Source organism: Trichechus manatus, unplaced genomic scaffold, assembly GCF_000243295.1.
Source record: "Trichechus manatus latirostris isolate Lorelei unplaced genomic scaffold, TriManLat1.0 scaffold00061, whole genome shotgun sequence".
Lineage (NCBI taxonomy): Eukaryota > Metazoa > Chordata > Mammalia > Sirenia > Trichechidae > Trichechus > Trichechus manatus.
The window spans coordinates 14,625,203-14,650,059 of NW_004443997.1; the positions used below are offsets into that span (position 1 = coordinate 14,625,203).

A 24,857-nucleotide genomic window follows, 5' to 3' on the forward strand; every position below is an offset into this window, starting at 1 on the left:
AAAAAAAAAAAAAAAATTTAAAAAGTATTCAGATTGAAAGGAAAAAAGTAAAACCATTTCTATTTTCAGATGACAGGATCTTGTATATAGGAAATCCTAAGGAACTCACTAAAAAATTGTTGTTAGATGCCATCGAGTCAGTCTGACTCACAGCGACCCTATGTACAACAGAACAAAATAAAAAGTTATTAGAACTAATAAATGAGTTCAGCAAGGTTGCCAGGTAGAAGAGCAACATACAAAAATCAATTCTATTTCTGTGCACTGTTGTTACTGGGTACTGTCAAGTCGATTCCGACTCATAGCAACCCCATGCAACAGGGTAGAACTGCCCCATAGTTTTCTAGGCTGCCATCTTTACAGGAACAAATCTCCAGGTCCTTCTCCCATGGAATGGCTGGGTAGGTTTGAAGTGCCAACCTTTCAGTTAGCAACTGAGCACTTTAACCATTGTGCTACCAGGGTTCCTTTCACTAGCAAGAACAATCTGAAAACGAAATTAAGAAAACAATTCCATTTACAATAGCTTCAAAAACAATATATTTTTTAAAAAAACATTAGGAATAAATTTAACAAAAGTACAACATTCGTATACTGAAAACTACACAAATGCTGAAAGAAATGAAGGATCTAAATAAATGGAAAGATATTCCGTGTTCATGGATCAGAAGCCTTAACTACTGTTACGATGGTAATACTCTCCAAACTGATCTAAAAATTCGACACCAGTCTTATCAAAATCCAAGCTGACATTTTTGCAGAAATTAACAAACTAATCTTAAAATTCATATGGAAACACAAGAGACTCAAGAAGTGACAAAAACAATCTAGAAATAACTTGGAGGATTCACGCTTCCCGATTTCAAAACTTCGGCCAAAGCTACAGTAATCAAGACAGTGTGGTACTGGCATAGGGAATTGAGAGTTCAGAAATAAATTCTTCATTTATGGTTAAGTGATTTTGGATGAGGGTGCCAGGACAACTCAATGGAGAAAGAATAGTTTTCAACAAATGGTGTTGAGACAACTGAATACCCATATCCAAAACAAGTTGGACCCCTATCTCACACTACACAAAATCTTCCTGACTTTCAATTAGGCAGCAGTTTCTTAGCTATGACACCAAAAGCACAAGCAACAAAAGAAAAAAACAGACAAATGGGGCTTCATCAAAATGAAAAACTTATATGCTACAAAAGACACCACAAGGAAAGTGAAAAAACAACTCACAAAACAGGAGAAATTTTTTGCAAATCATATATCTGACAAGGGACTTGTATCCAGTACATGTGAAGCACGCTTACAGCTCAACACTGAAAAAACAAACAATGCTATTGAAGTGGATTATTGAATAGACATTTACCCAAAGAAGAAATACAAATGGCCAATAAGCATATAAAAGGATGCTCAACATCATTAGGAAATCAGGGGAATGTAAATCAAAATCACAATGAGATATCACTTAATTCATGGTTAATTAAAAAAAGCAGGCAATAACAACTACTGGCACAGATGCAGAGAAACTGAAACTCCCATCCACTGCTGGTGGGACTGCAAAATGGCGTAGCCACTGTCAAAAACAAGCTGGCAGCTCCTCAAAGTGTTCAACAGTCATGTGACCCAGCAATTCCATGCCTAGGTACACAAATGTTCACAGCAGCATTATCTGTAATACCAAAAAGTGGAAGCAACCTAAATGTCTACCAACTGATGAATGGATAAATGAAACATGGTCTATTCATACAATGGAGTATTATCCGGCAATAAAAAGGAACGAAATACTGATACATGCTACAACATGGATAAACTTCTAAAACACTATGCTAATTTAAAGAAGTCAGCCACAAAAAGCCATATATTGTACGATGCCATTTATATGCAATGTCCAGAATAAGTAAATCCATAAAAACAGAAAGAAAATTAGCAGCATCAGCCGCCAGCAGCCACTAAGCTAGTGGGAGAGGGATGAAAATGTTCTGGAATTACAGTGATGGCAGCACAACATGGTGAATGTAATTAATGACACTGAACTGTACGCTTCAAGACAGTTAAAATGGCAAATTTTTTTCTTATCTATAGTTTACCACAATAAAAAAAAATAAACACATTCTGGAATTAGTGGTGATGACTACACAACTCTGACGTATGAAAAACTACTGAACTAAACAGTTAAAAGGGGTGAATTTTGTGGTCTGTGAGTTATATCTCAATAAAGCTGATGTTTAAAAAAAAAACTATGACTTGGGTCTCCAACAAATTGAAATATGATTGCTACACATGCTCTAAGGCGCCCTGGTGGGAGCGATGGATCACCCAATAAGCAAGGTACGCACAGGCCTATTTGTGCTTACTTACTGATCTGTAGTGCACAATTTTACCTGTTCATCAAAGAGGTGGTGAAACCCATGTGAAACTGTGCACTACAGATTAGTAAACCAGCCCACATGTACCTTGCTTACTGGTTAACCCGCCCCTGCCTGGTGGTGCAACAGTTACTAAGCGCTCAACTGCTAACTAAAAGGTTGGTGGTTTGTACCCAACCAGTGGCTCTGAGGGAAAAAGACTTGGTGATCTGCTCCCCTAAAGATCACAGCCTAGAAAACCCTATGGGGCAGTTCTAGTCTGTCACCTGGGGTCTCTATGAGTCGGAATCCACTCACAGCACCCAACACCACCACCACATACTATGTACACATTCATTAAGTACATTGTACCTTCTGTAGCAAATAACTGCAACTGAAGGCAGAGGCAATAAACCACAAAGACTCAAGTAAGACTCAAGTTTCCTCAAATGTAAAATGTGAATAACAGTACGTATCTATAGTGTGGTTGATGGTTAAAAGCCAAGCATTTATTTGCACGCTCCAAGAATATCACAATCTCTGGCATACACTCCCATTTGTTTAGCTATCATTATTAAACACATACATATAAACTTAAATGTTCAGTTCTGCACAGAAGCTGCACAATAAGCACGTTTGCATTGGCTGAAGCTACCCCACACTCCAAATTCAAATTTCATTCATTATTCACCCAGAACTTCTCACATGCTCAGCAAGAAGATCACAATGGTCAGTGTGACACAGTTCTACCCTCAATGTGTTCACTGCCTAATAGTACGTATGCAACTGTTCAATAAAATACTCACATCTACCCCAAACTAGCTACCACCTCTGCTCTGCACCCCTCAGTCAGACTGATCAAAATTTAAGGGAGTATTATATGAGAGCTCAATGTCAAAGCTTGCATATGATTTTAGAAATTAGTATGGGCAGGGTACAGGTAGAGGGCTGGGAGAGAAGAAGCTGGAGAAAAAATGTTAAGAGACTATCAAGACATGCTAGCATTCCCCATGAAGGATTCAAAATAGTTGAAAAGAAAATGGATTTAAATGTGTGTACTGCTTAAAACAGTTAGCAGCAGTAACAGCAGTATATTTACCTAAAGAAAACGGCTACTCCCGAAGTTTAGCAAACAGGAACCTTAGGTTACACACACTACAGATCAACCATTGCCTGTCCTTCTTAAACTACCAAATGCAACATTTAAACCAATTACAAAAACACACTTATAAATACAGGGAATGGAATTTTCAGTGGGCAAGAAGTCAGGTAGATCAGGGTTGTACACCAAAACTATGCTACCGAGATTCACACATTGGGAAAAATTAATAAACTATAGAAAACATGCTCAACTTTCCCAAAAAAGGTCAAGAGAGAAGGGTGGCAGTGAACACTGAGAGGCCTGCATGGCTGGAGCTGACCAGAGGGGCACAGTGCGCATAAAGAGGCAAGCAGGAACTAACAGCACCAGGCCTCTCAGGGCAAAGAATGGATTTCAGGTGCAACAGGGAAGCCACTGAAGGGTTTTAGCAGATGAAGAAACCACTCTGGCTGTTGTCGGGAGAATGGATGGAAAGAAAATAACAAAGGAAGAGATGGTGACAGTCGCAGGGCAAGGCAGCGGTCTGGACTAGTGTGGCCGACGTGGGAGATGGAACCAACTGGCTTTAGAAACAGTTTAGTGGACAAGGGAGGGAAGAAATCAGGATGACGCCAGGTTTCTCAGTTAACTAGGTGGCTGAAGTGACTTACAGAGATGGAAAAGACTGGAGGAAATCAGAACTCAGAGGAAAAAAGGAATCAAAACCACCCCTGTTGAAGAGAAGCGGGCGGTAGGGAAGATGCCTCCAGGTAGTAAGGTCGCACTTTCCCCTCTGAAGCCAATCCATCTACTGAGGCAAACTAAGGATGGACATGTGGGAGGTAATGAGATGGCCTAACTAAAACGCTCAAAATAATCTTTCTCTGAGGCTGACGAGTAAAATAAAGCTGGAGACCTGGAAAACACAAACAAAATCAAAAAGAATCTCATACACACATTTAAGTGATGGTACCTGTGCTCCCACCTACCACGTGTACATTTGTAGAAAGACAAGCCATCTTCCTCCCATCTCTCCTTCCTGGTTACCAGCACCATCACCGCCCAGCCACCCAGTATCTCTGATACTCCATCCTACCCCTCTCCACCCCACATCCAGTCATCAAAACCTGTTGCTTTGCATCGATATCAAAGGCTCTCTCTCTCTTCTTCAAATTACACATGACCAGAATTCCACACCCAAGGGACATTCTGCCAATACTCTGGGTTGAGACAGGTGTTTAAAGAGTGCGCCAGATGATTCTAATGTGCAAAGAATCACTAGCCATAAACTCTTAACATCTTTTCCTCATTGTTCCTAATGGAGCCCTGTGGTTAAGGCGCAGTGGTTAAGAACTCAGCTGCTAACCAAAAGGTTGGCAGTTTGATTCCACCAGTTGCTCCTCGGAAACCCTTTGGGGCAGTTCTACTCTGTCCTACAGGGTCGCCACGAGTCGGAATAGACTTGATAGCAATGGGTTTGGTTTGGCTCTAGCCTTCCTGATTCCAACCTATTTTCTACATCACTACCAGAATTCCCTTTCTAACTCAAATATTCTCTGCTATAAAAAAACACTGTAACAACTGGTAAAATCTGGATAAAGTCTGTAGATTACATAACAATATCACATCAATTTGTGGGTTTTAATCATTGAACTGGGGTTATTTAAAAGAATGTCCTTAGTCTTCAGAAATAAACACTGACATATTTAGGAGTAAAGGACATCATGTCTCAAACAGTTCAGACAAAAATATGCGTACGCGCAGACAGAGAAAAAGCGAGAATGTGCATGTCATAAAACGTTAACATCTGGAGAATCTGGGTGAGGGCTATATGGGAATTCTCTTACTCTTCTTGCAACTTTTAAGTCAGAAATTACGTCAAAATAAAAAGTTTTAAAAAATCCCAAACACTTCATTCTCACGTGTACCTTTGCTAACAATAATCTTAAGTTGTTAAATCATTTACACACATACTTTGCGGTCCTAGGTAATCAATTTACTGGCATACATGAAATGCTATTTTTCTGGAAAAACAACCAGAATTATACAGAATACGAATGACAAGGCAATTTCTTTTCAGAAGCCAAAACTGTGGTACACAGGCCGAGTTCCAGCTCTTTGAATTCCCTTCATTGAAACAAGACAATAAAGACGAAGCACACCTCCCCACAAGGCAGTGTAAAAGTGTTACTATGAGACAATGCACAAAAAGAAACAAAATAAAAGAAAAGTAACTGAGCTAGGAGTGCCTGATGATCTGAATATTCCAATATGACAGAATGTTCTGGTGGGCTTCAGGGGGCATTCAGGGTTATCCACACACATGGCTGCACCTAGGGCAGAGAAGATACTGACCCTCCAAGATGTGCTGAGAGCTCTGGGTTTGCAGTGGCTCCATGGACTCTGTGAAGCTTTCAGAATCATGAAATTACCCTTAACCATCAACTTAATTTGACAGTTACAAGTGTGAACTGACATGTGCCAAGAAATAAAACAGAAAAAATGCTGTAGCCATTAACCAGTATTCTAACAAATTGCTCACTACAACTAAACGCCCAGTCAAGTTCATCACCTCTCTAGAGTGAGTGTTCTACAATGTACACAAACCAGTAAATACAGTAATTCAAAACATCTTGGAAAAAAACTTACAAAAACAAAACATAACCTTATCAACAACAGAAAAGGAGGTGCCAAAACACTTCGAAATTATACAAAAACACCATTTGTTTAGATGGCACTAAAATCTGTTAATTCATACATGAGGACAATTACTTTAAACATAATTATATTTAACCTTGAAAAAACGACAACATTCAAAATACAATCTAGAATAAAACAAAAACGATAAACTCAACTCACCAGCAATCTCTACAATATCACCAGGAACTATGTCTTTAGCTTTAATCCGCTGTACACTCTTTCTATCCTGTCTATACACTTTGCCCATTTCAGGCTCGTACTCCTTAAGGGCTTCAATTGCATTTTCAGCATTTCTTTCCTGTAAAAAAGAAAATAGAAGAATAAGGTATTAAACACCGATCTGTCACTGCAAGTGTTTCCAGCCCAACAAATCAAATCTTAAGAGTTTTCATCTAAACATAAAAAGCAGCTGTAAACTCTGCTGTCTGTGAGCACACCGTAGAACACGGCCAGCCCTCCCCTCCCATCCACACACCCCACATCATTTAAGTCGGTCTTGTCTCACATGAAAGGTAGTATAGCGTAATGGTCTAGGCCTAGGCTCAATTCAGGATCTTCCACTTAACAGCTAGTATTTGTCGATAAGTTACATGACACACAGGTGTAATGGCAATACAGCGAAGACAATAATAGTACCTACTTCAAGAGTTGTAAAGATTAAAAGTGGCATGTATAATGCTTAGAACCATGTCTGCTACATAATAAATGATATGAGTGACAAATAAAGAAAATCTAGTTACACTTCTTAACTTCTAATCAATCTCTCTCCAGTGGTAAAGATCAGTGGATGGCTGGATCTCACCAGAACACCACCAGTCACATACCATATTTACCAGAGTATCATCTATAAATATACCAAGACTTGGTCACACAGGTTTTCATTCTTAATTTCAAAATGAAATGAGTACCATGTTGAAAACAATACTATGGGAAAATGGCTTTTAAAAAAACAAAAACAAAACAAAGAAAAGCTAATGTGCCAAATTCATCTTCTCTCCTTTTACAGAAGAAAACAGCTAGATGTGAAGGAGCAAACCTACAGAGTGCAAGCCCAGGCGACGTTACTCAGTGTTTGGACAAAGGGAAGTAGTCCCACACCTCACATTTTGCCTTCCTTCTAAAGCTCTTCAACTTCACCTTCACATGAGGTCTCTTTTCAATTTGCTGTAAGAATTACTGTGGCATGTTGTAAACAATCCCTAAACCTGCTTAAAGATGTCAGAAAACTGAGAGCAAACAGCATGTGTGCCTCACTTTTTATACATGCATCTCTGAAAAAGTATCCGAAGACATGAATTTGGGAAATTCATAATAAAAGTAATTTCAGTCCCATATCAGATTTGCTTAAAGAATGAGTATGTCTACATAAATCACTTCACAAGTTATACAGCTGCTAGAATATTAAACCTGAATTCACATCACTTCAATAAAGGTCCTTCATGGTCCCAACCCACCTGGAGTAAAGGAGAACGAAGAACACCAAAGTCACAAGGAAAGTATTAGCCCAAGAGACAGAAAGGGCCACATAAACTAGAGACTCACCAGCCTGAGACCAGAAGAACTACATGGTGCCCAGCTACCACTAATGACCACCCTGCCAGGGAACACAACATAGAGTCCCTGATGGAGCAGGAGAAAGGTGGGGTGCAATACTCAAATTCTAGTAAAAAGACCAGACTTAATGGTCTCACTGAGACTCAAGGAACCCCAGAAAGCATGGCCCCCAGACTCTCTGTCAACCCAGAACCAAAAGCATTCCTGAGGCCCAACTCTTTAGACAAAGATTAGACTGGACTATGGGACACAAAATAATACTCGTGAAGGTGCGCTTCTCAGCTCAAGTAGATACATGAGACTAAATGGGCAGCTTCTGTCCAGAGGTGAGATGAGAAGGCAGAGAGGGTCAGGAGCTGGTTGAATGGACACAGGAAATACGGGGTGGAAAGGAGGACTGTGCTGTCACAGCATAGGGACAGCAACTAGGGTCACATAACAATGTATGTATAAACTTTTGTATGAGAGACTAACTTGAATTGTAAACTTTCACTTAAAGGACGACAACAGAAAAAGTTTCTTCAGGTTAAGTTGAGATGTTACTGCTACTGGAGAAAGAATAAATTCTGAGTATGGTCGCTATTCACTTACAGTCAAATTGAAACCAACTTCTTTTTCCATAGGATCCCCACCCCCCAATTTATGAATGGTAGCAGTTTTACTTCCTTTTCTCCCTTTTCAAGCTCATGTCAGGTAAAGTTTAACTGTAGTGCTCAAAATTAGGGAGATGTCCCAAAAATACTAACTTACTAAGGACCCTCCATAATTTGCTCCTACTCGGTTAGCAAAGGTGCAGCATACTCTTAAACGTACCTCAGACACTAGGGGCAAAGATGGCTAATCAACAATCACTTAAAAAGCCCCCCACCCCTCAAACTATCAACCCCCAACCCCTCCAGGTATATCTCCTACTCAAACTCAGTAGCCAAATTGTTCTAAATGTCATTTCTCAAATGCACTTTGAAACTTCCTAGCCATATGCCACTCCCTCTCTGGGATAGTCTCCCCCAGACTCCAGGAACTCCATTCCTCTATAATCCCAACTGCTTGCCACCTCCTCTAAGAAGCCTTCCTTGAAGACACTGACCAGAAACAATACTCATCCCCCCTCCATACTCATTAAGAGTGAAGAAGTGACTTACTAGAGACTACCTCACTTTATGATTATAATTTCCCTTACTTCTAGGGGGCAAGAACCCTCTAGTATTGCTCATACCATTCTGCATATCGTGGAAAAAGGATTAAGGCTGAAGAATGTTATTTAAAAAAAAAAAAAAAAACAAACTAAGACAAATTTGAAAGCCTTGTGAAACTGTTGTTAAGATTTTACTTTGTAATTGAGATCAGTCTGAGCCTGGGCTCAAATCTCAGAACTTTATGAACTCTGTGGTCTTTGATAGTCACTTAAATCACCCAAACCTCACTGCCCCATCTGTCAAATGGGAACATCATCTGCCTTAAAAGATCACTATACAGTTAAAATGGAAATGTACCTGAAGTACCTCATGCAGTAACTGGTGTAAATTATTATTTATAAAAAATAAAAATTACTACCTTGGGAATAAGAATAATCTAATTCTGTGTATATTTTGTCTCTTTCCCTAAATTACACACAAGAGGATAATTTCTACTAAAATATAAACAAATTTGTCTTTTTTAGAAAAAAACTGAAGTGAGAAAATCAATATAGCACAATTAAGAAGTTCTTCTGAGTAGGCCATCTTTCTATATGAGCCCACCATATAAATATCTTCGAGTTTAATAATTTAGTAAGAAGTTTACAATTCTGAGAGAACTAAGTATGTTTAGAAGATGCTGCACTGTAAGAATGACAGGTGCATTCCATTTTATTCCTCTAAGGAGTGACTATACAAATAGACATGTGCACACCCATGCTCACTGCAGCACTGTTCACAACAGCAAAAAGATGGAACCACCTAGGTGTCCATCAACGGACAAATGGATAAGCAAATTATGGTATATTCACACAATGGAATACTACACAATGATAAAGAACAACGATGAATCCATGGAAGGCATTAACGCTGAGTGAATTTAGTCAGTCACCAAAGGACAAATATTGTATAAGACCACTATTGTAAGAACTCAAGAAAAGGTTTAAATATAGAAGAAAACATTCTTTGATGGTTACGAGGGGAGGGAGGGAGGGAGAGGGTTATTCACTAACTAGATAGTAGACAAGAATTAGGTGAAGGGAAGGACAACACACACTACAGGGGAAGTCAGCACAACTGGACTAAACCTCTAAGGAGTGACTATCTCCATCAAAAATCTAATAAGATCAATACTCAAAATGAATTTGAAGTATTAGTCTCAGAGTCTGTTAAAATCCATCAAAAAATAAAACAGATCAAAAGTCCTAAAAAGGTTAAAAGTTCTCAGAGATATCTGCAGAACTGTATGAATGGGAACAAAAATCCCGTTATGTTTCTGTAGTAAAATATGCTTCCATTCTTCAAGTAATAAAAGCCTGGACAACTGAAGAGAAACAGCCAGGAGTATGCTCTGAAGGGGGAAAAATTTAGGATTTAAACAATTTCCAGAGGTAAACACAAAAAAATGCAAGGAGAAAAAAAAAGATGACACTGAGCTTATGAAGTCTGTCACAGAAAGCAGCCAGAGAACACAAAGACAAATTCTGGTTCTCAAATTGTCTGGTTTCCCCGTTAGGCGGCTTCTCTCATTCACGCTACCATGAAGGATGAACGATTTTAACAGCAGAGTATATATCCATGCATGAGAAAAAAATACATGTAGACTTTCCAGAGATTTTCACTCAATACATCAGGAAAAACATATACCAGAAAGATTAACTCAGTTTAAATAGCTGACATAAATTACTAAAATTTAGCACTACAGGAACTTTTGCTTACCTGCCATACACCCACAATTGCATTGGCTACTAATATAAGTAAAATTACAAAGGGTTCTACAAAGGCTGTAATTGTTTCTTCACCTTCTTCAAACCAAGCCAAAACCTAAAAGAGAAATGGCATTTGTTAGAACTGTTTTTGCGTTTTTAGGCTTAGTGCCACTTTACAACAGAAGCGGCTGGCACTAAAGGAATTACACTAGACAAAATCACTTTTCTTACCTTACCAGAAACAAATGGTGGCGGAATGTAATGACACAACCAGCTATGTCTTGTTCATAATCTGAGAGTCCAAACTATACAACTTCCTAACAGTACTCTTAGAGTTAATTGATTTTTCAGTTTAATAACATTTTAGAAACCAAATGAAATATTGTGAGGGGAGGGCAATAAATCCCATTCATTTCATATCCATATAACTCACAAGAAATAAAATGTACATTATTCATTTAAAGTAGAAGGCAATCATCAACAACTATGCTGATCTGGTTAATATTCATATCAAATAATATCCCTAGGTGCCACAAATTCACAGTAAAAGCAACTTGATCATTGACTCAAATTTTAGAGTATATAAACTATTAATCCCCAATTTACTTTCAGACCTATTACTGAAGGCCCTTCCAGAATTACTGTAAGGTCACTCTGTGATTGCAACTGTATTTTGAAGGTGATCTTCCATTATAACATCTAGTACAGCAACACAGCACTTCAAAGATAACTGAAGTCCAAAAATGTTAGAACTGGATGCAGAACACAGCCCCAAGAAAAACGAGCTGAGGGTTCAACTTTTAGCTTACGCATTATAACCTTGTTAAGATTTAAAGTGCCACACTGTACTTCATTCATCCTAAGGTAGTAAATAAAATAACACTGAATCTTGAAATAATAATAAAAGAACATAATAAACAATGATCTAAATGGTTAAAAATTTAACAACCAATTTTTGTAAAGTACCCGACAGTCCAGAAATGATGTTAACTGGATCTAATGATTCAATCTGGGTGGTGAGGTTTGCCTTTTCTAAAAAAAAATTGTTTAAAATGCTCGCATATTTCACAATACAATATCTCCTTTAAAAGAGCTATTTAGTGGACAGTAAATGCAGTCTTTTTAGATCTCCTTTTGCATATTCTTAGATATGATTTATGACAATAATAAAGCCACCTGACTACATGCAACACATGTGAATCTAGTGGAATACTTTAAAGTGAGCTTTTACACAAATGGCAAACAATCAGAAAGATAATCAAGGCAAGGTCCAACGCATTATCACAGAAGTAAAAGAGGGTAAAAAAGGGTAACAATGAATAAACAAGACATATCCATTTGAGCAAGAAGAAAACCAGGAGGCCCCAGGACAAGGATGGGGGAAAAAACCTCCTGATAGATGCCCATGGCTGCAGCCACTGCTGAAGGAGGGCAGGCAGGCACCAGGATGAGTGACAGATGTCACCACAGCTTTCACCAGGGCATTGGTGGGGTTAAGGCCAGGCCTAACGCCAGAATGAAAACTTCTCCAGGAAGTTATAAATTTTGATAGACGCAAGATCACAGCTGCTCTGATACTAGCTTTCCAAACATTTGCCAAAGAGAGCCTATCAGAAATAAGAAACTTAATTAGCTTTTGGGGGAGAAAAATTGCTCAACTTGAAAAGTAACCAGGACCTTTTCAAAAGGTCAGTGAGGCATTAGCAACTCTAAGACAAGCTTCACACCTTATTAAGGCGGGTCTGAGTTTCCCTCTTGGCAGCTAGGCCGGAGGAACAAACTTAAAGCAATACTCAGGAAGAGCCGGAGCACAGGAAAAGACTAAGACAAGCGGTGACAAGACTATCACCAGAGCAAACCACTACTTTTCAAGAAATGTGCAGTTCCTCTTCACAAGCGGAATATATCCCTCCATCATTTCACAGTCTTAATATGCACAATGCAGAAGAACTGGGACTTCGAATGCTTATGTGCAATAAACACAGGCATTCATATTGTTACTTGAAGCTTCTACAGAGATACACTAATTACAGCCTGGATGAAAAACTAGTGGGCAAATCTTTTTTAGATGGAAGGATGGTGCCAGCCAAACCTATTAAAATCAACAACCACCAGTTTCCTGGATACTTTTTAAAATGCCTGTTTTGAAACCATAAATAACCCAAAGAATTAAATGCTATAGCCCAAAATGAAAGGCAGCCATATTTAACTAACTAGCAGGAACCAATCCAGTCACTCATGTGCAGATCACATCTGTCACAGTTTTGTTCTACCTATTAGAAAACCTCTATGTTATATAGGTTGGAAGATTAAAAAAAAAAAAAAAACCCCACAAAAAAATAAGAAAGTTGCCACAGAGTCGATTCCAACTCATAGCACAGTGCACAGTGCAGAACTGCTCCACAGGGTTTTCAATGGTTACGGCCTTTCGAAAGTAGATCACCAGGCCTGTCTTCCCAGGTGCCTTTTCTCCGGTGCAGCTTTTGGTTAGCAGCCAAGTGCTTAACCATTTTTACCACCCAAGGAGCTGGGAAGATGATACTGACAAATAAAAGACTCCATGAGATCTGGAGGAGCAGGCAATGGAGAGGAGAATCAGATGAGTGACATTACTGCCAAAATGCAAGATGCCTTATTAGCATTACAGTACAATCAGTTCACATCGTGGTTTACCGGAAGTTATACAAAATTCAAGGAGTCCCTGGGTGGCACAAACAGTTAAGCACTTGCCTACTCGCCAAAAGATTAGCAGTTCAAACCCACCCAGAGGTGCCTTGGAAGATATGCCTGACGATCTGCTTCTGAAAGGCACAGCCACGGAAAATCGTATGGAGCCGTTCTACTCTGCACACACTGAATCGTCATGAAGTTGGAATGGACTCGATGGCAACTAACAACAACATACCAAATTTATTTGTACAGGAGGGTAGCGGTACACAAATTTAAACATTAAGAAAGCAAAGAGGGAAACAACTTCCTCAACAACATGGAGGGAAAGCAGGAATAAAGGCAACTGCATTACAATTTTAGGTATAAATTAAAGTGTTTCTTCTTTCCTTTGCTTTTTACTATTAATACAGTAAGAGCACTTGTATTCAGGGGCTTACATTAGCAAGCAAGTTTAAAGTTTCAAATCTGCCAATTTTCCAAAGTAACGTTTTCAAAGTAACAATTTGCTAATCCAACACTAAACTACAATTTAAACCGCTTAAGCGGGGTAGGACAGGGTATCTTCCAACTGTCATCTGGAATATCGATCTCTGCACAGCACTGCTAACTTCTGATCGGATAGCCAAAACATGCTGGGTAGCAGAGATTAACAAATAAAGGAAATTTTAATCCCAGGTAAAAAGGTGTGTTCTGGTATACACTGGGGAAAGTCATGATACTGCGACTCAGTTTCCATATGTACGTGTGGGAATAAAGGGCTGAGCCCACCCCCCTCAAAAGCAAACCTCAGAGTGATTTTTTTAAAAGTAACGAAAACTAAAGACTTTATCAAAATTGGGAAAAAAAGAATCACCAATAAGTGTTGCGATAACTTTCTAGAGCGGGAAACAAATATTCTTTCAGCTGTTAAAAATCTAGATGATTATTAATCAGACTTCATTCTCTCTCATCTAGACAGAAAACTTATGTCAAAAATAACACTCTTCAATATGTTTTCAGACTTGAGAATACAATCTTCTAAACAAATCAAAACAAAAACACATTCACCCTTCCAACCATATTTTAAGAAAGTCTCTAAATAAATTAGGAAAACCAATAAATTGTCCATTATGTTTTCCTTTTTTTAAAAAAGGAAATTAGAAACAAACAAAACACACACACGCAAGATAAAATTTAAATGCATTACACGATGCACTATCAAATACTTTCTGAATATATACTTCAAAGAACACCAAAGTTAATCTAGGATTTTGAAAATCCTACCTCCACAAAGTCATCGTTTAATTACCTGTTCTGTCAAAATAACTACCCTAGACTCTATAAGGAATGAAGAATCCCTTTCAAGGAGCTCTAGCAGAAAGAAGACATACACAAACTATTCAAATGTGAGAAGTGCCAGTCCAGGCAGCTTTATTAGCATTCTAGGGCCCATCTACTAAGTGGCTTAGGTGGAGGAATGGGGACGAAAGGTAGAGAGAACCTGTGCAAACTGAGTGACCAGAGAGGACCTCAGAGTTGACTAGAGGCGAATATAGTTCTAATGCTCGCCAGCAGATCACCTTCTTAGAGGCCTTTCCTGACCCCCCTCCCTGTTTTATTCTTCTCCGCAGCACTATTAGTACCTAATAGATCGTCCCCACTAACAGGTACACCCCAGGCCAGGGACTCTGTCCATTTTGTTTGTTGTGATGGGGAACAGGTGCTCAATTAAAAAAGGGAGGGCATTCCAGTTAAGCAGCAGTATGATAAGTTGTATGAAGGGTGAAGTTGTTACTGAGGAGGATGGAAAGACAAAACAAAATGACAGAGGGCCTTGACTGTCAAATTATGCAATTTTTAATATTACTCCACATGTACCAGGAGATGTATAGCTCACTTCTCCCAATCCAAGTGACTTTAAAAAAAAATTTTTTTTTTTGGGGGGGTGAATATTACAAATTAACTAAACTTTATCCCTACCAGTCACAAGTATAAAACATGAATGCAATTTCTCACTTTCTGCTACAGCAAGATACTGACTATAGTTAACAGTCTACTAGTTAGTTTGATATTTGAAATAAATTACCAAGGCCTAGTATGTCTTTTAAACTCCAGCAGGACCTGATGATGCACTGTGTGTACGTATTGTAAGAACCGTCTGTTCACTTCTCCAAAAAGTCAGAATATTCTACAACATTTTTCCTGTTAAATTAACAGGAATAAACTACCACAGAAAGACTCGGTAGCTCTTTCTTTTGAAAGATAAAAAGAAATGAGCAATGAAAAGGTCAAGTGCAATACAGCACTGTCAACCCCACAAGAAGGAAATCGTCAAAACAGGTTTAACACCCACAAATTCTTGATCAAACAAACCAAAGCAAATTTAAGTGATTTCTATAGTAAAACTACTTCCTAAACACTTGGTATTCATTCGTTAATTAGCAACCCACAACAATAGAAATGTAACACCACTCAGTACCTCAGTGATAACTCCCAACTAGTTACCACAAAGGCAACTCAAATTTCAAGTCCAAAATATAGCTCTATAAAGCTCTAAAAAGCCAACGTCCTACCTTACAGTAAACTTAAAATGCCTAGAAACTATTAACTCCTAATGACTTCAAAGTTAAAAAACAACCCAAAAACCCAGTAGCTTCTTTACTGTAACATCAGCAGCATTATTTCCAACACTGCTTTAAGTTACAACAGACAGAATAACTCAGCAACAATTTGCCGAACCCTGACCGGAGCCCCCATTCTTATCTGCCAAAGTGAATGAAGACTACTTCAGAATTAATTATGTAGCCAAATTAAATGTAAATATCATACCAGCCCAAATATATCACTTGTTTTGCCCCATGGCAATACAATGCAACTCTAGTTAATTAAACAGGTCTACTCATTTATCTCAGTTGGTAAAGCAGCATTTGGGGGTGGGGGGGTTATTTCAAAAAAGATTAAATCAAAAACAGACAGGCACACAGAGGTAGAGTGATTCAGTATGCTGAATGGTTTGCTATATGACACTCTAAATTTTACTCAATGAACACCATAGAAAGACTCTCCGATTGGAGACTGAATTATTAATGGCTACATATCACTTGGCTAAGTCTCTGGGCAGAATTTATGTGCAAAATTACACCAGATGTTCACCTCTTGCCACCGTCTACTTAAAAGATGTAATTCTCAAAATAGCCCTCTATTGTCTGATTGTCACAGACTGAGGTAGATCCCTGGGGTTTACAAAGATACAAAAATGAAACCTTGAAGCTCTGTCAGTTTTGCAAAGCCAGAAAAAAGTACTGCCTGGATGAATTTCACTTCCCATCATGCTTTTTATAAGAATAAAGTGCTGTAACTAATTTAAAAACAAAAAACATCGCATGCTATTAGGATTAGGAACATCTGCGTCCTGTTCATGAACATTTTTAGGAAATCTACCAAAAAATGCAAGGCCCAAGAAGAAAAAATGCAATAAAAAATTAACAGTGAACAGAAAAAAAATGAATAATCTAGACATATGTTCTCATACCCCACCCCACCCCAAAATCTTTCTACTCTAGTTCTTTGCATTTCACCAGTTTCTTAGCAACCACACAGGACGACAGCGGGTAAGCACGTACAGAACAAGAAAATACCCTAAGCTGGTTTTTTTTGTCTTTTAAGACACAGAACCAACTGTACTGAATCTTGTTCTCTCAACCCAGGAGTCACTCAAGACGGGGGTCCAATTTAGATAAATATACCACCCTGAAGGTCAGTGACCAAATTTGGTCAACAGGAGTGCCATCACGGCCGTCATCATTCTTGTCACTGTCAGGAACAACTGTCACCTTGCCATTACCAGGAAGGGAAAGCAACTAGAATATTCCTTTTGTAAGTTCTATTTACAGATGGCTAGGAACCCAACATCATCTTTGTATGATCTTACAACGTAACAATGGATGAACCCAAAAAGAAAAGGCCTCCCAATGCAGAACTTTTTGGTACTAAAAGCTAACTAAAACACAAGAATTTCTAAGACCCTGCCACATTTTGGGACAATTTCTAATTGCACTGTAAATGTCAGGCATCCGTTAATATTTTCTAAACATAAATGGCTTCAAGTGTTTTGCTTATAATCTTAAAATATCTCAGGTGTTTTTTTTTTTTTAACATGGAGACATAGCATAAATTTCCAAATATGTTTTCATCCAGTGGACACTACTGTCTGGTTTTTCATCTATGGAACACCCTCAATTTTTTTTGTGGAGGAGGAGAAGAGGAGAAAAAATAAATTTCTTTATACTTACAAAAGATATACATGCTGCCAGCAATAAAATTCTAACTAGTAAGTCTTCAAACTGCTCAATCACAAGTTCTAGCAAGGTTTTTCCTGTTAGAAACAAACATATTTGTTGTAATTGTCATCTTAACATCAGCACACGAAAGGGGGGTGGGGGGCATTTTAAGATGACTTTACCTTCTTCAGCCGGTAACTCTGCAGAATGTAGAAATTCGCCGAGCAACGTGTCCAGGGGGAGGAGGAAAAAAAAACACATTTTAATACTCTTGCCTTTCTAAAAAGAACTGCTAAAATCACAAGCATCTCTGTCTTTGAAACACAAACCTAGATACATGTACAGTCTTTTTTTAAAAAAAAAATATAAAACATACTAAAATGAAACAGGCAATAATTTTTTTAATCAGCGGCCATGTATGTCTAACCCGAACAGGAAAAGCATCGCCGACGAAACAGGCCTCCTGAAATAAGGAGTCTTTTGAGCTATGTCATCACTTCTGCCAGATGTGTAATTCTGGGGAGTCCGAGAACAGTCAGAGGCTTTCCCAACGACAATGCCGCCTCATAAAGCGGCTGGGGACCAGAAAATGTCTCGCAGGGCTCAGCCCTCCCACAAGCGAGGCCACCGCGCTAGCTCCGCGCCGGGAAGGTCAAGGGCTCCGGGCGCCAAGGGTCGAGCCCGACGGGGCGCCCTGCCGCAGCCCCTCTCCGCGGGCCGGGGCCGGGCATTGATCTGCCCTGCAGCCCCCGGCGGGCGGCCAGCCGAGCCCCACGCGGCGCAGCCGGGTCAGCCATCTTCCCTGGCGCTCGGGCCCACGCGGCGCCTACAGCCCGGCGCGGCACCTACCGTTGGAGCCCCATCTCTCCTTGAGCTTCTTGACCTGTTCCAGGCTCAGCCCCGTGCTCTCGTTGACGCCGAAGTGGCTCAGCACCTCCTCCACCGTCTTTGTGTGCGCGTTCTCCATGGCGGCGGGGGCCCGGCCGGCCTCTCCACGCGTCCTCGCGGCCTCCTCGCCTCAGCCTCGCCCTCGGGCCGCCGCCGGCTCGTGCCACCCCGGGCGCCCAGGCGCTCACTGGCCGATCGTGGCCTCTCCCCCGCCTCCTCCTCCGGCCGCTTCCGCCTCCCGGGCGCTGAATCACCCCGAGCCCCCTCCCCCGACAACCGCCCCTCTCGCGGCCGGCCCGCGCCGGCGCCCGCACTGGCGGGCTAAGGGCCCTCGGCCCTCCGACCCTCTGCAGAACTGAGGGCCTCCTTCGCACTCAACGGCCTGCCGGCAGCGCAGGCCGCGGCCCCGAGCCCCTCCCGCTCTCCTGAGGCGATCAGCCGCCCCGCCCGGGCTGCAGAAGGGGGCGCCGGCCGACCCCTGAGGGCGGAAAACAGCGAGGGAGGCGAGCCGGCGGGGTGGTGTGCGGCGCGCTCGCCCTGTTCCCTCAGCGACGCACCCCCGACAGCACCGGAGGGAACTGCGGCGGCGGAGAATGAGGTGGCGTCGGGGACGGCTCCGCGGCGGCTGCTCTAATAGCATTTATCCGCCGCTGCCTCCCCTCTCGCCGCCGCCGCAGCATGTGGACGCCGCTCATTGGCCGAGAGCGCCCAGCACGGCGCGGGCGGCGCGGCCCCGCCCCCTCCCCGCGGCTCCCTCCACCTTCCCTATCGCGCGCCTCGCGCCCACGCCGCCGCGCAGGCCCCGCCCCCTCCGCGCACCGCCCCAGGAACCCGGATCGAGGCCGGCACTCGCCGTCGCGCCCGCGCAGTGCGCGCTGCGGCCAACGGGGAGAGGCGGGATGGTGGGTAGCGCAGCCCGGCATCTCCTCGGTCCTGCGGCTCCCGGCCCGCGCTTCCCCCGCAGACGCAGAACCCAGGGTAGCGGGGTGTGATTGGACTCGGGGGGCTCCCTGCACTCGCGGCCCCAAGGGAACGCCTTCGGGGGCTGCCTCGGGCCAGGGTAGGTGGCTGGGAAGGCGAGGCCGAGGCACTCGGTCCATGCTGGGCTTCCCCAAGGCGCGCTCGGTGGTGCGCTCGGCTCGCCTGCTCGCCCTCCGTCTCCAGTACCGCGCTCTGCCTGCTAGTATGTCTCTGTCAGATCCCCTCAGGAGCCAAGGGGAGGAATTCCGCAGCTTTCTTCCCACACGGCCCAAATCCCGCATCTGTTACCTCAGGAACGCTGCACCCCACACCCCCAGCCCGGAGCGCCACTGCTCGCAGTATCAGCCCTCTCCAGCGGGTTCCGTGCCCTGATAGGGAACCCTATTCTAGGGGAGGGGGAGAAGGCTTTTTATTGTTAATAGCCCACGTCGCCTGTGATGCACGTCTGCATAGACAGGTCATGCTACCATGACTGCTAAATTGCAGCTAGGATTGCTTCGGATGCTTGCCTCTCACGAAGAAGGCGAGTTTCTAGACTCCACTTTCCCCAACCGGAGAAGGACTTCGGTCCACAGATAATTTGCTTCTGGGGTCTGTAGAAAGCTTAAGTACAAGCAAGATAGAAGAAATTTTGCCAATATAAAGAAATTATTCCTACTTAACAGGGAGGGACGTCTGCTTTGAATTCATGGGAAAAAAAAAAGTGAACATATTCGCTTCAGAAGGAAGGGAAGCTTTCTTACGGAAGCGTATTGCAGAAGGAAGCATTTAGTCCACTTCAGTGTTTGGCAGTAGTGTGCCATCCACGTGAACAAAAGTGGAGCAAAAAGTACCTCAATTGCCCTAGACAGCTCAGCCTCAGGACGTCAGATAAATGCCTTCAGCAGATGCAAATCACAGTGCATTACCCGCGTGAAAAAAAATGAGGCACGTCATTTCATTATTTCCAAGGAGTGGAGGCTGGCGTGCAGTTTTGACTGATAACTTGGAAAAGGACCAAGAAGCCCTAGACGAAACAACAAAAAAAGTGCTAGTGTAAAGCAATGCACTAAGAGAAGGTGGAAACTGGTTGGGTCACAGGACCGGAGCCTCTTGCAAGAGGCACGTGATCGCCGTTGGGGGTGTGGTGATGGAGGGCTGGTGGTTCTTGTCCCTCTGACACCAGGTCTGCTCCACTGCTCACCAGTTTTCTGCCTCATCTCATCTCTCAGCACCAACAGAAGCACCGCAGGCAGGAGGATCGGTACCTCTTCTCAGCCTGGAAGTTATCTTGGGCATTTGAGTTTGGATCTCCATTCTGTGGCCTGGACTCAAGTACTTGACAGTGTAAGCGCCTCCTGGGCAATAGTGAGCTTCTTAAGGGGTTCCCGACATCAGCCCTTTGTAATGGAAGAAACTGATGCTGGTCCCCCAGATCTGCACACGCTCGGTTCAATTTTATCTTTCAGAAGTCAGCGTAAATGTCACCTCCCCAGAGAGGTCTTTGGGGACTACTTTATCTAAAGTAGCTACCATCCCTAAGCACCCTCTATCCCATCGTTCGGTTTTATTTTCTTCACAGCACTTATCTCTGAGACTGCATTTTTGTTGAGCTGTTTGCTGCCTATCTGCCCTGACTAGAAAACAGGGGTCGGCTGTCTCATCCTTCCTCAGTACACAGAGAGCAGTCTCTGGTATACTATACGCTCATCAATTATTGAGTGCCAACTATTGGAATGAATGAATGAGTCCCCCACCCTCCCCAACTGTTCAATGACTTGCAAGCGGCCTTGCCCACCGGAGGGCCTCAGTGAAGTTTTACTGAGCTAAAGATCATTGATTTCCAATTTGTGAAAAAACGGGAGGAACTCAACTACTTGCCTCATGGGAATGGCTATGGAGGTTCATCAGGTGTAAGCAAAAGCAAAGCTAGAAAGCATTATGGGTTTCTCTGAGATGGAGTAATGTTTAAGTTCACATTGGTACTGCTACCACATTGCCATCATCCTCCTTGGCTGTTCTTTGCAAGTTTTCTACCTCCTGTAGGCTGAAATCCTCCCTTAAACTGAAACTGTGTGATTTTTCAACCAGGGTTGGCCCCTTCTATATCATACCAATTATTATGCCCTTGCAGTCCCTGGCTGGTGCAAATAGTCAAGAGCATGGCTGTTAACTGAAAGGTTGGAGGTTCAAGTTTACCCAGAGGTACCTAAGATGAAAGGCCTGGTAATCTACTTCTGAAAAATCAGCCATTGAAAATCCTATGGAGCACAGTTATACTCTGACACACACGGGGTTGCTATTAGTTGGAACGGATTCATCAGCAACTAGTTTGGTTTGGTTTTTTTTATTATGCCCTTGATTCTTCAATCTGCTGATGTCTCTAAATTGGAATACTGAAACATGTCATTTATAGGTGGCCAAATTTATCACAAACCCAGCCTCCCAAAGGCAGAAGGATCTAGCTTCTCTTATGTAGAAATAAACTTGTGCTCAATATATTTTATCCATTGAACTAGCTTCTTTTAGCAAGGTTTAAAAAAAAGATTGGGTTTTAGAAATACTCTTTTTTTTCCACCAAGGATTCCAGCTATATTCAGTAAATTGAGGACAGAGAGAGAAAAGGAAGAAGGGAAGCTGTGATTCAGAAAGATGGATGATTTAATCAAAGACCTTCAAAGGCATCAATAAAGGGGGATAGGAGCTGGTAAGGCAGCTTGGTTTAAAAAGGTAGGCAGACAGAAAAGAGTGACTTGCAAAAGAGAGGCTCCAGTCAACACCCCAACCTTCCACAGGCCTCCTGTAAAGTGATGGAGATTGCAAAGGCAGCCTGTTCCATACTGGGACCGCTGTAATCATTGAAGCCATCTCATTCTGGGCCGAATATACCTCCCATTAACTTCTATACATTGGTTGTTTAGCCCTCTGCAACCACTTTGAATAACTTTAATAATTCTTCTACATGTTATTCCTTTCAAGATGTCTATTGTGCTAAAAGTCTCCTTTCTCAGCTGAAAAAGAGCATCTCAGTCTGAGTTGTTCCTCCTACAGCATAATTCTCCCGTCTCTCAGCATCCTTGTCATCCAGTACTGGAGATGCCCACTACTGGACACAAAACTCTGGGCAGTTATCACTACCTGCCTTCTTCTGGATCCTTCCCCCTGCACGGTGTTGATTTGTGTTAATAGTCAACTCAAAACAGAGTCCTCTGTATGTGAGCTGCAGACAGGTTAAATCTTCCCATCATGCACTTGCACTGTTAATTCTTTTTAACCGAGACTAAATTTTGCCTGTAACTGAATGTTACCAGGTTCATTTCGGTTCATACTGGCAGTCTATTGTAGTCTTTTGGAGTCTTCATCTGTCAAGAGGAGTGTTAGCTATATCTCCCAGCTTTGGATTACCCATAAATCTGATCAGCATGCCTTCTATGTCTTCATCCAACAGAACCTCTAGAGATTCATGCCAGATTGAAAAGAACGAATCAACTAGATCTAATTGTTCAACTGCTATAAATCAGCTTAAGTACAGATTCTAAAGTAAGTAGAGTAAAAATCTTATAATGCACCTCTCTCCCAGCCAAAATCTCCCATAATACTTTACTATACAGGATTGGAACAGCTCATTCTTCCTTTGGTTGAGCACTTGATGCAGTCAGCTTGACTTAAGGGTCATATTATATGAAAAGTCACTAATTTGCACTGTCAGAGACAGGCAGGAACTAAGATCATCCAACTGACTCACGTCCACCCGCCATCTCTCATTCACTCCTGGTCACAGCTTCTTGAGTGGGATGGTGGGCAGAGTTGCCTGTACTATTTAAATTGTCATGGAAGGTCAAGTCATTTATAGTATTATAAAGATGCTAGCCCACTGCACCATTATCTAGCTCACATTTCTCTCCTTCGTTCTTAAGAATTTATAAGAGGGCTCTGTCAAATTCATTGCTAACATCCAAATTGTCTACAAGAGTCTCCAAATCCTCATTCTAGGGCTGTTTTCAACACCCATGGAGGCAGTAGTCAAGGAATCAAAGGACATATTGCACTGGGCAAATCTGCTGCAAAAGAACTCTTTAAAGTGTTAAAAAGTAAAGATGTCACTTTGAGGACTAAGGTGCACCTGACCCAAGCCATGGTGTTTTCATTTGCCTCATGTGCATGCAAAAGCTGGACAATGAATAAAGAAGACTGAAGAAGAATTGATGCCTTTAAATTATGGTGTTGGTGAAGAATACTGAATATACTATGGACTGCCAGACGAAGGAACAAATCTATTTTGGAAGAAGTACTGCCAGAACGCTTAGAAGCAAGGATGGTGAGACTTCATCTCACGTACTTTGGACACATTATTAGGAGGGACGAGTTCCTGGAGAAGGACCTCATGCTTGGTAAAACAGAGGGTCAGGGAAAAAGAGGAAGACCCTCAATGAGATGGATTGACACAGTGACTGCAACAATGAGCTCAAACATAGCAGTGTTTGTGAGGATGGCGCAGGACCAGGCAGTGTTTTGTTCTGTTGTACATGGGGTCACTATAAGTCAGAGCTGACTTGATGGCACCTGACAACAACAAAAAGGGATCTTTTCACACAAGTGTGCTCAGTTTGATATGGCTTGTGTTACTGAACACAGGCTAGTGCCTAGTGACCACCACTTCTTCTGCATGCCCACAAACTATAACATCTACAAGAATCTGCCAAACTCAACAGAATGTCTTTTTTCCAGAATTTGCCTCCTCCTCCTCTATTAATAAGTGCTCTTTTGATGGCAAAGTGGCAAAAACCCAATTTACTAGCTTAGGCAAAAAAGGGACTTATTGGGAGCAGACTCTCAGTTCAGAACAGCTTGATCCAGGGGCTCAAAGTCACTTTGAATCTCCATCTCTTGACTCTTCCTGGCTTGCCGTTGCTGTTTACGTTCAGGCAGGCTCTCTCCAGCTGGTGGCAAACGTAGCCCGGACATCTCCCATTTAATCTACCACTTTATTAATTCCAGTGAAGAGAAGTTATGTGAAAACACAAGATTGTGGGCCTTTTGTTGTGCATGGGGTTGCTATGAGTTGGACTCAAAGGACCTAACACCACCACCACCACCTCTGGGATTCTGATTCTGTAGGTCTGGGGTGGGGCCCAAAAATTTGCATTTCTAACAAATTCCCAGGTGACGTTGATGGCTTCAGTCAAAGACTCACACCCTGGAAACAATGCCCCAGAGGAAAATCAGAGTGCTGTCATAATGTTGGGCCAGCAAAATAATAGATGTCCACTTCATTGAGGAAAGTAAAAAATCTACCCTGATATTAGTGGTTACTAGGGGAGGCAGGAGAAAGGGGAAAAGGAAGACACAATGCTTCGGGGACACTGAGCTTCTGTTAAGGGTGATGGAGAAATTCAAGGATGGTTAACGGGGATGGTTGACAACATGATGAACATATTTAATGTCACTGAACTGTATATATGAAGACTATTGAAATGGCAAGTGTTTTGTTACCTATATATTTACCACAATTAAGAAAA

General features: G+C 41.9%; 1 protein-coding gene across 1 annotated transcript in view; it reads right to left on the reverse strand.

The window, feature by feature from the left end:
• ATP2A2 (ATPase sarcoplasmic/endoplasmic reticulum Ca2+ transporting 2) overlaps window positions 1–19,033 on the reverse strand; it is a 51,935-nt gene extending 32,902 nt beyond the window's left edge. The window contains exons 1-5 of the mRNA XM_004379088.2: window positions 18,340–19,033; window positions 17,673–17,690; window positions 17,503–17,585; window positions 10,572–10,676; window positions 6,283–6,421 (exon numbers count right to left, since the gene is read on the reverse strand). Of these exons, the coding sequence (XP_004379145.1) occupies window positions 6,283–6,421; window positions 10,572–10,676; window positions 17,503–17,585; window positions 17,673–17,690; window positions 18,340–18,457 (463 nt within the window). The 5' untranslated portion in view covers window positions 18,458–19,033. The remainder of the gene's footprint in view (window positions 1–6,282; window positions 6,422–10,571; window positions 10,677–17,502; window positions 17,586–17,672; window positions 17,691–18,339) is intronic.
• Between the last annotated feature and the right edge of the window lie 5,824 nt (window positions 19,034–24,857).